The 18,494-nt window shown below is 40.3% G+C and overlaps 1 protein-coding gene across 1 annotated transcript in view; it reads right to left on the bottom strand.

Moving 5' to 3' along the window:
* The window catches only part of trim67 (tripartite motif containing 67), an 86,752-nt gene that overhangs the window by 21,106 nt on the left and 47,152 nt on the right, over positions 1–18,494 (bottom strand). Inside the window, exon 6 of the mRNA XM_008289035.1 lies at positions 345–455. Coding sequence (XP_008287257.1) covers positions 345–455 — 111 coding nt within the window. The remainder of the gene's footprint in view (positions 1–344; positions 456–18,494) is intronic.

Below are 18,494 nucleotides of genomic sequence, written 5' to 3'. Positions count from 1 at the left end.
CTTGGGAGGATTAACCAATGTATAGATAATGGATGGATGTTTCTACAGTTTTTGTCTCTGATAAACAGCGTGATTTTGGCATTTTTTTTAATGATTACAACCCTTTTAAAACCACCCATGGGTTTTGGGGTTCTTAATAATCAACTGGGATACAGTAACTGAAGGTTTTAGTTCTTCAGAGACAGTGTGATCAGTAATAAAAGATATTACAATGAAATAACTATCTTGAACACTCCTGTGCTATGCATGGTTTCCCCTTTTGCAGGGCCTACTTTCAAAAACTTGCCATGAAACTCTTACACTCATACAGTCTTATGGATACGGATGTGTTTTGGGTCAGATACCTGGAGGAAACCACTGGGATCGTTCTCTTTCAGGACTTCTAGACAGTATTCCATCATGCCGGTGGTCTGACGCAGCTTCATGGTGCAGTGGGTGATCTGGTCACGCACCACCTGAAAAACACAAAGATGAGACATAGTATTTGTTAAAGACAGATTTTGTAACGTTGTCAGTATTAAAATGTAATATAATTTTCCCTGACTTTAAAGAATTTATAAATTTCTCTTTGTAACTGCACAGCAACAGAAAGACTAGACCGAAACTGCAAATTTACTTCAAGAGGTGATCAGAGGGTGCACTCGAAAACCCCAAAAGACTCCATGCCTTTATGTGCTAGTCATCTTGGTGCACATAAATAACAAACATTGTAAATAATACAGACGGGTGAAAACATTTTTCACACAGCCTGTCATTCCTGAATCCAAATAATTTCTGTAGTGACTCTGCCAACACTTAAGAGCTATAAAAAGACGAAAATTTATCACAGCATTTTTTTTTATTACCGTCTAATGTTCAAGCCTCAAATGCAGCCAGCACTCCACTTAACCAGGATTCTCTGCCCACAGCTTAAAATACGACATGGCAGCCACAGATGGGTGTAACCTCTGGGCCAACAGAAAAGTATCTTAAACCTGCGTTTCTCTTAACAGCCAGATGGAGGCGACTCTCTGGTTGCAAAAAGAAAAAAAAGGCTGTTTAGCAATCTTTGAGAAAATAACTCTCCTTCTCACTTTATCTGTTACCTTAGTAAATGTTTCCTTCATGCGTTTATGGTCTCAATTGTTTGTGTCAAGACTTCCTGAACACAGTTCCATGTTAATGTTGTTCATTATGGTCCCATTTAGAGTCAAATACGAGGTGTGTCAGAAAAGTTCCAGGACTGGAGTCACAAAAGATATATTTCAAATCCAAACTACAAGGTTCCCTTTCCAAGTAACCTCCCTGGAGTCTAACGCACTTTCCCAGCCTTCTCTGCCACGCCACCATGCACTCCTGGAAGGATTCTTCTTGGATCCTCCGCAGCTCCATCATCACAGCCATCTTGATGTCGTCCACGTCTTCTAAACAGGTCCCCTTGATGACCCCTTAAGTTTGGGGAAGAGGAAAAAATCCCACAGAGCCAGGTGGGGTGAGTAGGGAGGTTGCTCCAGGACGCCGATGTTCTTCTCAGCCAGGAACTGTGGGATGCTCAGGGTATTGTGAGCAGGCGCGTTGTCATGGTGAAGCAGCCGCGACTTGTCCTGCCACAACTCTCACCTCTCCTCGCGCACTGAATGAAGCAAACGCCGCAGGATCTCTTTGTAGACGTGAAGGGGAAAACTTGTAGTTTGGGTTTGAAATATATCTTTTGTGACACCAGTCCTGGAACTTTTCTGACACACCTTGTAAATAAATGATTGACAGGTCGCCACTGTATCATCATGCATAGTATCTTTGGCTCCTCTAGTCCGACTCGTATGATTTCAAAAACCAACACAGCAATGGCCAAAATGCTAAACTCCAGGCTTCATAACAATAGTCCACAAACCAACGGGTGACTTCACGATTGCTACGCCTTCCTTTAATATATGGATGGAAATGGTGTTGTCATCAAGATAACTTAAAACAAGATCAAGTCATGACCAGGACCAGCGTTTATAGAGACCAAGACAAGAGTCCCACACTGCATGACACACTGCAGATATGTACCTGATATGTATAGCTAATATTTACTAAATCTCTCTAGGTGACGTGTGAGGTGATTTCAAGGAAGAAATTGCAATGCAGACTTTGCACACTGCTGCAGATGAACACTGTGGTTTAGTTTTATTACAGAACATTTGTCTGATTTCTCCTCCCAGACAGCTGCAACTTCTTCTTTCATCTCCTGCATTTTCTTTCTCGTAGTGTGTGTGAGGTGGCAGGGAAGGGTGACAGCCATTAACAGTAAGAAAATGTCTCATTAGAAATGAGTCAGATTTTAATTAAATCACATTAATGATGTTAACAAATAGATCAAACAAGGCACAGGCAGTTTTGTGGTTCCCCACAGTTATGGTCTTGATCGGCCTTGAAATAAAATCCAGAGTCCTCAGTGTTTGGGGACAAGTCAAGATCCAGCAAAAAGTGGTCTTTCGACTGATCTTGAGACCAAGACCCATCTACGGTGAAGCACACCCAACAACAATATGGTAATGTCCAAAGGTGCCTAAGCTAGAGGATCACAAAAAACTGTAGAAAAGAGGCTTCTCAAGTGTTTCAGCAATAACACAGATGAAAAAGAATGGGTGGCAATGAATACAGAAAAGGGAAAACGGTCAAAACTGGACGGGCAGCTCCACAGGGTTGCACTGATTTTCAAGCTTGGCAGCACGTTGTCATATAAAGTGGGAGAGTAATTAGGGACCTGGAAACAGGTACAGAGGCCGGTGTGGGGATCAGGTGATTGGAACCGGCTGAAACAACAGGTGAGTTAGTGGCTGGCAGGCAAAAGAGAGCAGAAATTAAAAAGTGACTGGCAGCATGACATTATAACACCACGACCAGAACCGAGCTCTCGAAATCCCATAATAATCCTGGCACGCAGTCAGCAGCAGCGTTTCTGCATGTGACGCTACGGAGAAATAGAGGAAAAAGGAAGAGATCAAGGTGAGGTGAGCGTTTCACAGAAGCACATTATCAGGCTTAACCAGACTAACCCGACTCTTTTTTTTCCACAGACACACACACACGCATGACACACTGTCTGCTGGCTGGACTACGAGCAGGAGGGAAATGAGATTTGGACGGGTGTCACAGTCAGCCATCTGAGGCTAATTGAAACTCAGCAAGCTGTCACCGCCTTATTAACCTTTTGTTTACATTTAATCGAAGCTGAACCACACCTCAACTGATCACCGATCTCTGATCAGCTCCTACAGCTGATGTTCTGCGTTAAACTGCACGTGCGCAACAAATACATCACTTTTGCTTTTGTTGTTTTTTTTTAAAGGTTAAGCAACAGATTAGACAGAATATTGTATTGTGGCTTTGGTGAATCTGGGATAATTAATTATACCGTTAACCAATGGCTGCCTAAATGAATCACAGAGTTAATTAGATGGAGTCTTGGTAATTAGTGTCCTCGTTTATTTGATGGTTAATGAGATCACAGTAAATTATTCACCTGTCAACTGCTGCCTGAGCTGAGAGATGAAGAGTTAGGAAAAACCTCCAAATGCACTCTTGACATATTTTAGTTTGCTGAATCTCTCTTTTTCTTATATAACATTCTTGTTTTTGTATTTTATGTTTTTGCTTTTCTCTGTTATTATGAAGCACTTACATACATCCGTTCAATTTCTGAGCTCTGTGTTTGTCTATTATTCGCTGCCATAGCTCACAAGCCCCCTAAAGGTGCCCTTTAATGTGTGCAATCTTTTAATTAGTAACTTTTCTTTCTATTTCATTCAATCAAATTTATGAAGATGGTTGTGTAAATACATTTTTGTTCATACGCTCCTTATAGTTTCTACTGTATGTGTGTTTTGTTCAAGAAATGTTGGATTAGTGGAGTTAAAAAATGAATAAAAGGTCAATGAACCATTATTAAATGGGAAATATTGTGCATTTCCGTCTTACCACTGCAGTGCAAACAGAAGTCAAGTATAGTAAAATACACATGCAGACACTCAAATTATTTACCAAGAGAAGATTTGCTCCTCAGTTCACTTTGCCAAAACCCCTTTGCTTATCTCCTGCGTAAACAACATGAAGTATGAAGCGTGACGCCTGAGTAAATCTCGGATTTATTTCAATTTCTTGGTGTCCCGCTGAGCCTTGCCGTCAGCTCCTTCCTACACGCTCCTGCAGCCCTGGTTCAAGCGCTTTTTCAATACGTTCCACATGCATCTGAAATGAATTCGAGGATGTGCATATTGAATGGAGCTAATGCCCCTCATTTGAGATACATGACTAACAGCTTCTTGAACACACCCCAAACCGCGTTTCAGTTCAGGTTAGAGCAACGTTTTCGACTAATAATGTGCATTTTATTTGTGTGAAGAAGCTCTACACACACACTTTAGATACAGTAAGAAAAGGAACGGCGTTAAAATATTTATAAACCCTCCCGGCTGTATGCAGGAACACACATGCTCACCATGCTGGCCACCGGGCTTTCTTTTGTACTTGTGTTGTCACTTTTTTAATGTAATGCCGCTTAAAATCTCACGCAATTTATGTTTCAGCTGACGATGAGTAAACTGCTCGAGGGAACCTCTCAGTTTGCACTTTTCAAACACCGGTCAACAAAGATCAGATAAACTGTAATCTCATTCATAGAAGGACTCAGACACATCTGTACGGGTTAGAGGGGAGTGAATATTAATCCACCCGCTGCTGGATTATGGCTTAAACTCCAGCATGAGGGTGTGCTGTTGGACTGTCTATGGGAGGAATATTGTGTTATAGAACACTGTGGTCAGCCTACACTTCTTCAATGGGTTGTTTGAGGGTTGGGACGTGAGAACACATCGGGAATTCAATAGGCATCTTTATCCTGTAATCAAGAGCATGATTTGTGCATGACTTCCTATTAAAAATTTTAATTCTCTGCCCCCAGTCGTGACAAGAGTAGAAAAGAACCGTCATATAACACCCATTCACATGCTGCCAGTGCAAGCCAGAGCTGATGTTAAGGTTCTTCCTTTTCCCTCATATAGTCTTGCATGGACTTGCACCACCTTACTGAGCCAATCATAGTATATAAACCAGCACATCCTCTGTGTTCTCTTGCTGCTGCTCATTCCTTCAGTTGCCTCCTCATTACATTGCCTCCATTATATGTTAAAGAAGCCTGATAAAGTTCTTCATCACTTTATTGCAGCTTACCCTAGAACTGTGATTTTTTTTCAGGTCCATCATCTTTCCAAGCATCTTTGTAATGTTTTATTTTACTGTCACTATTTTATTGTTTGTTTTATTTTTTCAATTTGTATTCATATATTGGTTTGCTGTTTGTTTTGTCCTGTGTACTCTCTGTAACCCTCTTCAACCCCTGGATGTTTTTTGTTCCTGCCACATTTTCACTCAGTGTTGGCTCATTATTCATTACCATCTAAACTCCTGCACCTCCATGGAAACAGCACAACAGTGAATAGAGGCAGAGAGAACTCAAATATGCCTTCTGTGTAGTATAACAAAGCTGTAATCCCATAAATCATAAACAAAGAAAAAAAACAAAAGTACAATTTCTTTGATTATTTGTGTTGCAAACATAAAAAAAAAAGAAAAAAAACAAAAGTACAATTTCTTTGATTATTTGTGTTGCAAACATTGAAACAGCTGGAATCGACACGTCTAACATTTTAACCGAGTGCCCACAGATGGAACCAATATGGGGTTCCACATGCTTTAGATCAGCTGTTTGACTTACAACTGCTACAAACACTCTATTTTGGGACACTACAATACACATTAACTCTAGAAAAGATGTTTCACCATGCTGTTTCTTCCAACAACTTGCTCCTCTGTACACTGTTCTGAGCCATGCTGCATTTATCTTATTGATCAAGCATGTTTTGTTTTCCTCTCAGCCTCTCGTTGAGCACGACTTGGTTCATTTTTGAATGTCAAATAAAGAATAAAGGGCTTTCGATGAAATATGAGACTTTTAGGCTGAGCTTTGGTTACTTTTCAGAAAGTGCAAAGTACAGTTTCTAGTTCTGATAAACGGTGTAATTTTGTTAATTTTAACCCTACATAAAATATGGTCCGGGTCAATACTGTGAAGAATTGCTGTCAAGAATTCCTTCATACAAAATGTCTATTCCAAATTTTAAACTACAGATCTATTTAGAACGTCTAAACAGCCTATGTTACATTAACACATGTACATTTAAAAAATACACACAAACTGGGCCTGTACACAGTTTCAAGATTTTCTAAAAGCCCCATTTTCCCTAATTTGACCCACACTGGTAGATCTAAAAAAAAAAAAAAAACATCTCAATGGATACGAGTCAAATTTGACCTGAAACAACCTCAGTGTACAAAAATTTGTAGCACCTGTTTTCATTACTGCTGTCAAAACGGGTCAAATTTGAACCAAGCATTAGGGTTAACAAGAAATCAGGTCTTTGAAACTGGTTTTGGGAGTTTCAGATGGAGCCCACGCTGCACAGTGATTCAGCACATTCAATGAAATTGATTGATGGATTGAAAACTCTTCTCTCACACCAATCACAAAGAGATCTCCTCTGCCCCAGTTCAACAGAAGTCTTCAACTGGTCCCATTATAAATGCCTATATGATGTGCTAGCTGATGGACTAAGCTTTGTACATACCACATGGTGAAGTACAGTGAGCATTTCTGTCTGTTCTTTGAAAGAGGAAACCCAAAATATGTTGCTTTTAAGGGATTAAGCTTCACAAACATCTGCCTGTCTTTACAATTTTTCATTTTTTGTGTGTGTGTTTTGTTTGGTCCGAGCTGTATCCACAAAAACAGATTAAAAGGTTTGTGAGTGCTTTGGAAAAAAATGAGAGGCTAAAGGGGGAGTTCACAGAAAATATGAAGGTCAGTTGAAATAGATCAAGATCTTGTACAGCCTACTCCTTCCACTGACACTTGTCAGGAGTATTGCTTTCTTGGAACTGCAGTTACATAACTGACATTTGGCTTGAAGTAATCCAAGAACAAACACAAGCCGTCTCCAGTGCAATACCGCATGTATGGAAAAATTGCTTTTTTTTGTTTGTTTTGTCCATTTGTTGTGTTGTAGGAGTAGTGTGAAAACCTACAAATAATGTGTAACGCTTAGTGATTACATTTAGATGATTATTTTTATTAAAAAAAAGCAGAAAAGTGGGAGATATTTTTACACCTACATTCCTAATCTGCCCTCTGATGTTCTGAAACATCTGCTGGCGCTTTGTAGATACGTGGGTGGAAACTGTGAGACTGACAAAGCCACAATAAATAAATACATCCAGTCTCAAGCTGACACGTCCTTCACAGCTGAACAACAAAACAGGTCGACTGCCAATGACGCCTAAAATGACACATTGGAGTGTCTCCAGGAACGACGTGTACAACAAAGAGCCACAACATTAAAACCACTGACAGGCAACATGAGTAACACGTTGTACAGCGGTACCTGTCAGTGGAAGGGAAATATCAGGCAGAAAATGAATGGTCAGTCTTGAAATGTATGTGTTTTAAGTTGGAAAAAAATGGGCAGTGTGAGGATCTGAGTGATGTGGACAAGAACCAAATGATAACAGAGCGTCATTGAGGCACATGGGGAGTGATCGCTCGAATCCCACAGATTAATTCTGTCCTGAAGCACATTCAGAAGTCTTGACAGGTCAGAGCTGTTTGCTCAGCAAGAAGAGGACACAAATAATATTATGGTCTGCACTCAAATAGCACATTTTTACTTTTGCTGCTTTTCTCTTGCCCAAGGACACTTTGATTGTGAAGGGACAGGGGATCGAACCGCCAACCTTGCGATCAGAACACACCCGCTCTACCACCTGAGTCACAGCCAACCGTGCTAGACAGGTGGTTTTACTGTTGTGGCTTCTAAGTGTGGATGTGTGTTTACAAAAGTAGCGTTATAAAGAGTGATGAAGTCTGCATTTGGAGGTGTGGTGGTAGAAAGTCAGTCACAGACTTTTCATCCAGGTGAGTGGTTAACATCCTATTATAAAGGGTTATCTTTGGACATTGGACATTCATTAAAGATGTATTATTATTAATTAATTATAATTATTGTTATTAGCTTTAGACTAGCGAACCAATGTAAAAGTAATGAAATGCTTGTTGTGCTCCAATTTGGATGTGATCATTTTGCAACCAAGCACCATGTATTCTATGTAAATTTCAGAAACGTTTGCCTTTAACCAAATGAAGGTAGAAGCATAACTTGCATATCTTGTCATTGATGCGCTGTGTTATCTTTTCTAACCCAGTGTGATCACAGCATCTATGGGTTTGCTGAGTGTGGCTAACATTAGGACAATGAAGCAGCCTTCTTACCTTGTAGGTTGACCTCCACATGTCTGCGCTGAATATGGTTACACATTGAATCGTCAAGTGGTCCTATTCCAGTATATTCTATTTTTTTCTCATCTGGTATTTCCTCATTGCACGTGTCATTTTGGATAGCGTTTCCTCAGTTCTTCAGTACTAGTGTTTTAGAGTCCTTGATTGATAACTGGACTGTGGGGGTGGGGTGGGACCGGGCTGGGGGTGGGGGTTGTTATTGTATTGTTGTATTGTATTATTGTAAAGTGCTATATAAATGAAATATGATTGATTGATTTAATTTGTATTTAAACAGGGTGGTCTGATGAGAGCAGTTCCTCTACTTTCTTTTGTCTACATAGCGCCAGTGCAGAAACAGCCATTTAGATAAACATAAAACTGAAACTGCAGGTAAGAAAGGAAAGGTAAAGATTTGTGCCAACAGACACATTTACACCCAACAAAGTGGATCCAAGCCAAGTCAACGTTAAATTTATAAACCAGATAAAGAGATATGGATGAATAGTAAATAGATAAGAGATACCAATAAAAACCCACAGGATGGGATAAAATCTTGTTAACCTCAGGATCTGTTTCAGTCGGATGTATCCAAGCATTTGCAGACAAAATCAATGAGGGGACTCTAAAACTTTAAAACAGTTTTCTGATCTTTTGACTAAGCTCTGTAACTTTGGGGATGAGACAGCCCTGAGATCTAGTGCAGAAGAGACATACAGAAGCTCTTCATGTTTATCAGTAAGGATTAAAGAGTGCAAGCTCAACTAATACTTACACAGTATACAGGTCTCAGAGAACTCACAACCTGTGTTTACTGATTCATGTTTTATGTCTGTTTACCTATTTATATTGTCTCTAAAATCTTTAATTTTAAAGGTAATGCCTATTGACTGTGTATAAAAGATGCAACTTCAACGTCACTGATTGGATTGTGGACTGATGTTGTGAAACCTCAAGGTTAGAATTTGGCCATCGCTATCTTGGTCTTTTCAAACTGGACAGGATGGCAAAATAGTATTGCTCAATCAATCACCCGGTGACGCCCCCTAAAACATACCCTACTTTGTCATCTATTTTCCAATGAAAGGGAGCACAGTTTTCATGAACATCTAACTGCATCCAAAAAAAATCTTGAAACTAATGATTGAGACCATAAACTTATTAGGAAAGCTGACACTGAGTTGACAAATTAAGGCAGAAATAGGGTCATTTTCTCATAGACTTCTATACAATCTGACTTTTTTTTTTGGCAGCCAGAGTCGCCCCCTGCTGGCTGTTAGAAACAATGCAGGTTTACAGCTCTTTCATGTTGGCTTCAGGTTTCAGAGTCAGAGGTTACATCTATCTTTTGTGTCTACAGTAAAGCCTGTACTCCAGAAATTTGTTTCATGTAGTATGAAATCGTTGCATTGTAATGTAATCGATAGTAGGACCGTGTTCAGAGAGTGTTCTTGAGTGAAAGAAGTGCTGCATTTGTATGGACTTTGAGGGAGGTAGTCAGAATAGATGGTGTACAAAGTTCACGACTTCAAAAACAGCATCCCGGGTTCACATCCAGGTTGGCTACAAACATTCTACTTTTGGTTAAATGCTGTGTCAGCCTAAACATAACCAAAAGAAGACACTACAAGTGGATTTTATTGTGCAGTATCTGATCATTTAGTGTAAAACAAATGAAAAACAGTATGTGTCAATGAACACTCTGTTACTTGCCAGATGCATTAAATAACAACATGTTCTCATTATGGTGATAGGAAACATAATATGTTCCCTTCAAAGCCTCTGCTGTTGCAAATTGGATGGATATGAATGGAATTTAAAGCAGACACACTCCTACAGCTGCTCAGCTCACTACTTCTATATTTTAAAGTCGAGCCAGCGCTCCTGTCAGCATGAACAAAGCCTCTAGTTAAATCTTTCCATCGGCTGTTGATGCCTGTCGCCCAGATGAGTATTTGAGATGTGAGTTTGGTTTATCAGCTATTGGTCTCTTGTCACGGCTTCCTCGCAGCCTGCGGCTATTTGCCCTCTGGCTAAATCTCAATCCCCAGATAATGACTACAGCTGTCCTTGGGGCTTCCGTCCAAATGCCCTCGGCTCCTCTCCCCTCCCCCGCCATCAAGCCAGACGGTCAGTCGGTCGGTGGGCACGTTGACGCTGGGCAGGCATCCATGTGACACAGTGGCACTTAGGAAACCCCAAGCAGCGGATTTACAGCAGAAAATAATAATAAAAATAAACAGGATGCCAGACTGAAATCATTTGTGACTGCAATGTGTTTTTTTAGGTATTATAATCCCAGAAAACATACTTTTCCAATCATGACCCATGGACGGATTATAAAACGATGGGCCCCTGGGCCCAGATGTGTAAAAGGCCCCCGACTCATCCCACAATGAAAGCCAGACAGGCACGATTTGTGCTTGTTGTGTATCTCCAACTGTGCTTCTCGCAGGTGTTTGGCAGCATTTTGCATCTCTTTGTGGTCATTTTTTGTCCCATTACGGTCATTTTGTGTCTCATGTTAATTCTGTGTCTCCCTGAGGTCATTTGGCATCACTTTGTGGTTGTTCTTTAATCATTTTGGTTCTCATTTTGCTTGTATTACATCTGTTTTGAGTCACAGTTGGGGCATTTGTGTCTTTTTGGTAATTTTGCATAGTTTGTTGCTATTTCGGCTCTGTGCAGTCCTTCTAGGATCACTCTTTGGCCATTTCGCTTTTGATTGCGTCAATGTCTTTGTCCCACTGTCGTCACATTTTGTTCTATTTTTGTCCCATTTTGTCTCGTTGTTAATTGTGTGTCTCTTTGTGCTCATTTTGCATCTCATTGTGCTATTTTTTTTTGTCCCATTTTAACGACTTTGTGTTATTTTGATTGCTTTGCATCTCTTAGGACATTTAATGTTGTTTGTTGCAGTTTTGACTCGTCACATTTTTTCTACTTAAAATGCATTAATTTCAAGACTGACCATTTGTTTTACATCGAATCTACTACATCTTATTTTGGTTGTTGTTTCTTTCTGGGATATACATTATAATTCTGGAATAATACCTGATAACAGCTGTTGTTGTGTCATTGTGTGATTTGAACAGAGAACAAGTTGTGCACACTGCTGCCGTTGTGCGAAAGCAGATAAAGCTAAAAGACAGCAGCCTGATTTGAATATCATTTGTTATAATCAAATAAAACAAATTGGCCTTATGGAAAACTAGTCATCAGTACTCATCAGTAAAGAAATGAAGAAGCATACAGATGTGTTTGCTGTCTTCATAATGAGCCTTTTTATATGTCGAGTTTTCCTGTAAAGTTCAACACAATCATCAAGAAAGGTCACATGTTGAAGATGATTATTACAAAATCTTTTTATATTAAATTATGACGATTCTAAATATTCGTTTTAATCAGACCGATGGGTCCGCCGTTGATTCACGTTTTATCTAATTAGAAGAGTCATCAGAAGTAGAATTTCCTGTCAGGCTGGATGGATGAAAATCAGACAGTCTCACCTTTAGTTTGTACTCCTTCTCCTTGGTGACTTTGGTGAGCAGCTTGGCTTTCTGTCTGGTCAGCGCCTCGATCAGAGAGTCACACTGAGCCACGAGGCAGGCCTCGAACTCCACACCGTTCTCCTGGAGCAGAAACAAGCAGCGCAGTCATTATCAAGCAAAAAGGAAAGCGAACAAGTGAAACGAACTAATGCGTCCCTGACCCTAATACATGGCAGCGTGTGGCACCTCTGTCGAAATAAAGCTACTTTAAGGTGCTCCAAAGTCATCTTCATTATGCGTTTGGGTCACAAAAGCACAACGCGGAGACGAAAATAGATCTGTTGGTATGTTTCTCTTCATTTAGCAGCACAGAGCAGCTTTGTGTTTGTTACTGATATGTTAATTTATCAGCCGCAGCTTGTTCTATTTTTGCCGAAGCTACAAAAACATGAATATACGGCGTTAATTATTTCAATAGGCTGCGCACACAAGCGAATCATTCATCATATTCACCGTGTAACTGCTAGACTCTCCACCATTTTTCCTTTAAAACGCAGCACATGGAAATACCATCCTGTCAGTTAGAGTTGTGGTTTTGTGCTTTGATTAACCGACATTCTCTGACTGTGACCAGCCTTTTTTTTGGGTCACAATATGAGGTCAGCACGACATTACAAGCAGACATTTGCAGCTGGAGTGGCGCGCAAATTTTGACTGGACTATACTTACATTTTTTCATTGTGGGCCATGATTAGTTAACTACATCACAACAACAGAGAACAAAAGGTTGTGGTTCAGTTTTCAAAAAAGTGGCAAGCAATAAACAATTTGCCTGATTTTTGTTTCACATCTTTGCATGTCATCATTATTTGAGCATTTTTAGCTTCTACATTTTTTTGTTTAACAGAGTTCTGACAAAAATGTTACATGACCCAACACAGAAGCCATACGCTGCTGGAAGAAGGGAAAAAATAAGATAGAAACCAACAGAAAAAATTTAATTAAAGGCATTTATTACTGTTTTACATGTTCTCCCCGTGCAGCGTGGGTTCTCTCCGCGTTCTCCGGCTTCCTACCACACAGTCCAAAAACATGTTGAGGTTAATTGGTGATTCTAAATTATCCGTAGGTGTGAATGTGAGTGTGCTGGTTGTCTGTCTCTAAGTGTAGCTCTGTGATAGACTGGTGACCTGTCCAGGGTGTCCCCTGCCTTTGCCCTAAGTCGGCTGGGATAGACTCCAACCTCCAACGACCCTAGTGAGGATTAAGCGGTGTATAGATAATGGATGGATGTTTACATGATGTCTTTTCTATTTATTCTTTTTGTTTGGTTTTTTTGCAAAATAAATGTTAGGATTACAATTTATCTACTTATCACAGTCTGGGATTAGCCAGTGATTACCAACAACATTTTGTTCTGTCACTGGAACAAAGAAAAACTCACACTCAGGGTGTTAAGGACAAACATGTCCACATCAAAACAACTCCTAGAAGAATAGCATATATTAAAGCGGAGTCAATAAAGGTTGATGCTTTGACAACCTGCATTCGGTTTGTTTGTTACTTCCATATAAGCACTGCAGCCCATCCATTAACAGAGAGAAGCCCCTGTGTAATGTCCTAAAGGTTTTCATCCAGCAGCTACAATAACTGGTTGTTAATGAGGGAATGATCCACAGGGGCATTTCATTGCTGCACTGAGACACACTTGATAAGGAGATGAGGTCTTACAGCAGTGATTTCCAATCAAGCTTCCTCCGCTCAGGGACTCAGTTCAGATCTGTAAGAGGATGAGTGCTGCAGATATTTACTCCTCATTTGTACACTTGTCTTTCTCTTTATCCATCCCTCTCTTTTCCTGCTCACTGCCTCTCAGACAGAGCAAAGTCAAGCTAAGGGTTTTTTTTTTTTGTTTGTATTTAAATGCAATCCTCTTCGCTTTGTAATAAGACTCTTAATGCCTGCTTGCGGTGCTGCAGCAAGTCATGTCCGTGCAGACAGTGTGTGTGCACATGTGCGCGTTTCTGTGTGCACAGCAGGCAGATGCAGCGCCAGAGATCAGCTGCACAGTAATGCTGTCTACAGGGAAAACACACACACACACATGCAAACATACACACACACACAGGCACTGTAAAAATGTGGACGATAAGGTTTGTTTTTAGTTTATCGATTAATTGGATTTATCTCCCTGCCGCTGACTGTGGAGTCCAAATGTTGCTCTGTGACTGATTTATCTGAAACTTATTGTCCATTAGGAGACATTTAGTCCAACACACAGCAGTGGTGAAGTACAGTAAATTATGTAAAGAGCTTCACATGTGTGGGAAAGTGATCAGACGTGGATATCGGTTCTGGTACAATCTTGCACAGCCAGGCCTCTGTGTTGTCACACTTATGGCGATAGAGAGAAATTCAAGTAAAAAAAAAAAAAAAAGAAAGAAAAAAGCAAGGAATCCTGAAACCTTGAAGGTTTCCTTGAACAGCAATTTAAGCAAGTTTGAAAATAGTTGCCTCTAAAAAACTGCATCTTTGGGGTAGCTCCATGAGTAAACATGTTGTCTGCTGCAGCACTCAATACACAATACATGTGAAAAATTAAGACAAATCTAGAATAGCCCAAAGTGCCAAAGTCTGACAAATTCATCCATCCATCCATCCATTATCTATACACCGCTTAATCCTCACTAGGGTCGCTGGGGGCTGGAGTCTATCCCAGCTGACTCAGGGGACACCTTGGACAGGTCGCCAGTCTGTCACAGGATTACACTTAGAGACAGACAGCCAAGCACGCTCACATTTAGAATCACCAATTAACCTCAATATGTTTTTGGAAAGTGGGAGGAAGCCAGAGAACCCAGAGAGAACCCACACTGCACAGGGAGAACATGCAAACTTCACACAGGCAGATCCCAGGCATCCTAACCGGGTATCTTCTCGCTGCGGGGCGATGGTGCTAACCACCGAGCCACCTTGCCTCTAACCAATTCAAGTATTATTAAAGTCTACTTAAAGACCATTATCACTGCCCAAGTTACAGTGTAAAATCTGTCTCTAGTGGACATTTTACACCGTCCCCACCAGAAAACAGCATCGGACAGAATGGAGCTCAAGGAAGCACATGGGTGTACTTTAACCCAGATCCAGATTCTATTCTCAACCTTAACCATGCTACACCAGCAACAAATAGAGTGATAATGGCTTACTGGGTGTACTGGAGAGTGAAGGAGAGCCCTACCTGCTCACATGTGTTAGAATAATGTGCGATGGTAAGTATAGAATATTAGGATAATGTCTAAAGTCAGACATTCTGTATGCTCACTCCCACATTTGTACTTCTGTTTTAAGATGTACTGCAGCACTACATCACCATGTCACTATTTCTGCCTTTGTTTTTGAGAGAGAGCGGTCATTAATCACTCAGCCACAAAAGGTCACTTGTCAACAAATATTTAATGGAAGGTTGTTTTGAGTTTTTTGAACAAACAGTAGACGCTGTTGTTTTTCCGGTGGGCAAAGTCTTGTTCAGGTACGACACACAGCTGACAGTTAAGGGCTTGTGGCGACTTTTTTTTTTTTTTTCCTTTTTGCATTTTGTCTCCAGTGAACAGAGTGGAGAGACAGGAACTGTGGGGAAAGAGAGCAGGAAAAAGACACGGAGCAAAGGTCCAGTCTCTCCTGGAATCAAATCTGAGACTTACTGCTTGAATGCACCCATGTGGCGTTCAGCTTGGGTAGCACCCACTAAGATTTTTTTTTGTCCTCAAACCCAGACTTGAGTGATACCTCCTGATTTATTTGTGTTTTTTTAAGCTGAAAACACATAGCTGTAATGGCACCATGGTGTCATAATAGGCACACCCAAAGCTTTTCAAAAGACATTTGCTTAAAACCATGTGTGGACACCCACTGCTTAAACTTGATATCTCACCTAAAGAGCTCATCTCCAGGGCGACGCCCCACCAGGCCGTTTCATTTCAGACAGAATTGAGTCTACGTGTTATTGCACTGTCTCAGGTCTTGCTCAGAGTTTCCTATTTGCTTTTTTTGGCCTCAAGATTAAGTTTTGCAAAACATTTTTGGCAGAATTTTGAGAATTTTATATGTTTTCAGAGCTGGGAAATTTGTTAAGGACAAAGACGAAATCCAAGTGAAGGAATGGCTCCAATGCTTTTTTTGTTGGTCCTTGAAATGGTAAAAAGTGCAGCTTTTTCAAATGATGGTGGTAGCTGACAGTATATATTTGTGGATGTATCCATATTTCCTATTGCAAATATGGTCTTTGAGTGACATTTTACTACCTTTTCAAGCCTCAGACATCAGTAGAATTTGATGTGTGCCAAGTATGGGAAACCAACATTCCACTTTTTTCCGTTTTGACATTTCAAAATAGTGACGTGGACTCGTTTGCAGAACCACAAAAACTGTTGTACAAAGGTTTTATATATTACTATATGTGCAAAGGTACAAGTTGCTTCCATGGTGTCTTCATGTTAAATGTAATAGCACATGTAATAACACTTATTTTGTCTGGCTGAATGTTTCAGTTTCAGGCTGCTCTAACATGGCAGTAAAGCTGTTCATCATAAGCCGCTATGGTTGCAGTTCCATCGTATGTTTGAAAAGCAAACCGCAATGCAGATATATAACACTGAATTGTAAATGTCTGTAATAAGAAAAACCCCATTCACATGAATGGTAAAAGCGATATCATTTGTCCTTGGAAGAGTGATGATGTGGATATCAGAAATGACAACTGTGGATAAGAAGAATGTCATTGTGGATATCTTCAAATGTTCTTTTGGACTAGGATAAAATTGAATTACTGATATCTGCAATACATTTCCAGTCTGACTATGAAATTTTAAAATGCATTGCCATATCTACACACTCAAGAGGTGGTGACAGCAAGAGGTGAAGTGAGGAGAGGGAGCTGCTGTGGGAACCGGGATGTACGAGCAGCGAGAGAGCACAATAACTCGTGTTTTTTCAGGGGCAGCGAGGCTGGAAATAAGAACGCGGTGTGAAGTGTTGCAAGGCGGCATTCACCAACCCACTGCCTGTCTGGAAGCTGTACATAGGAAATAATGGGAACAGACACATAGACAAGCATTGTCTATGTCTGTTGTATTTATTCACTTAAATGTTCATCTTTTTGTAACTGTGAAGCACCTTGTTATCCTGGTTTTGAAACGTTCTGTATAAATAAAGTTTTACTTACTTTCAATGTAACAAAGACTTTTTTAACTGTATTTTGTTTTTGTTATATTGTTTGTGTGTTAGTCCAGCTACTGAGACTAAGGCCACGTTTACACATAGCTGGGTATTTACAAGAACTTATCTGCGTTTTCGAAAATAACATCATTCACACCAGATCGTTTTCAAAAAAATCTTCGTTTCCACAAACCCACATAAACACGTTGTTAAGAGCTGCTATAAGCATGCCAAACCTACAGGGGGCAGTGTAACAAGAAGCATAAAGCCATGCTAGCCAGTCAGAATCAAAACACAACAACAAATGGCACAAATTACTTCCTGTCACTTTAATGGCGCGAGGGTCATTTGTTTGGATCAACAGAGAAGTGGAGCTACTCCTAAATGTGGTGATAGAGTACAAAACATGTAGAATACTTGAAAATATTCAGCGAGAAACATGTCGATCCAAGCATATGGACGCATTGGTAAACATGTAAAGATGGGTCGCACACATATGGTGCTGATGACGCTTTTGTCGCATACTGTGACGTCAAACACCGTCTCCTATTGTCTACATGCAAACATAAAGACGGAGTTTTTCCAAATCTCCACTGTGACCGGAGTTTTCAGATATGATCATTTTGTAGCTTCGTTTATGTGTAAACCAAAGGCCCAAACGCATTGAAATATCACCATTTTTGCTACATATAAACAGGGGCTAAAGTTAGTGGAAAATCAATATCTGCTGCTTCTGTAAGGAAACCTGCCCCAGGGCATTATGGGTTTGTCATTGATGATGTGAGCGGAACATTATCATGCTATCAAACTATGAAGACATCTTCTCATCTACAGTAAATCAATAAATAAAAACACGATATCTGACATAAAATGAAGTGCAAAGGTGTGTTGTTACCTGTATCTGCTGAAGCATGTTCTTGAGTTGAACCAGGAACTCCTTGGCATCTTTAGCTTTGTCTGAGACGCCGTTCAGAGCCTGTGAGAGCTGGCACTGCAGAGACAGAAGAAAAATGCCATGTCATTCATTTTCATTTACTGCTAAGAGCATCAGATTTACAAGTGTTTAACTTAAAAACGAGACAGATAATGTATTTTCTATGCAGTCCAGTTCATATAAAATCTATTCATATATGACCAAAAAAGAAAATCTGAAACCTAAAATTTTCCAGGCTTATTGAAAACAAAAACCACGCATCCCGAGGAAGAAGAATAAATCACCTGATATCAAATGGACTGGTATATCGCCAGGGTCAAACAATCGGTTACATAAGACTGTAATATTAGCTCTGTACACGGCTGGATCAAGGCTCTTCTCTCTCAAACTGTGCAACCAGTACAACCAGTGAGGCTTCGAGGCTTTTCCTAAGATGTCGGTTATGTAATCGTTTAACCCCACAGACAGCTCTCTGTGGATGCTCAGATTACACTTGATCCAGGCC

Source organism: Stegastes partitus, unplaced genomic scaffold, assembly GCF_000690725.1.
Source record: "Stegastes partitus isolate 25-593 unplaced genomic scaffold, Stegastes_partitus-1.0.2 Scaffold589, whole genome shotgun sequence".
NCBI classification, from domain to species: domain Eukaryota; kingdom Metazoa; phylum Chordata; class Actinopteri; family Pomacentridae; genus Stegastes; species Stegastes partitus.
This window is presented reverse-complemented; position numbering and strand designations above follow the sequence as displayed.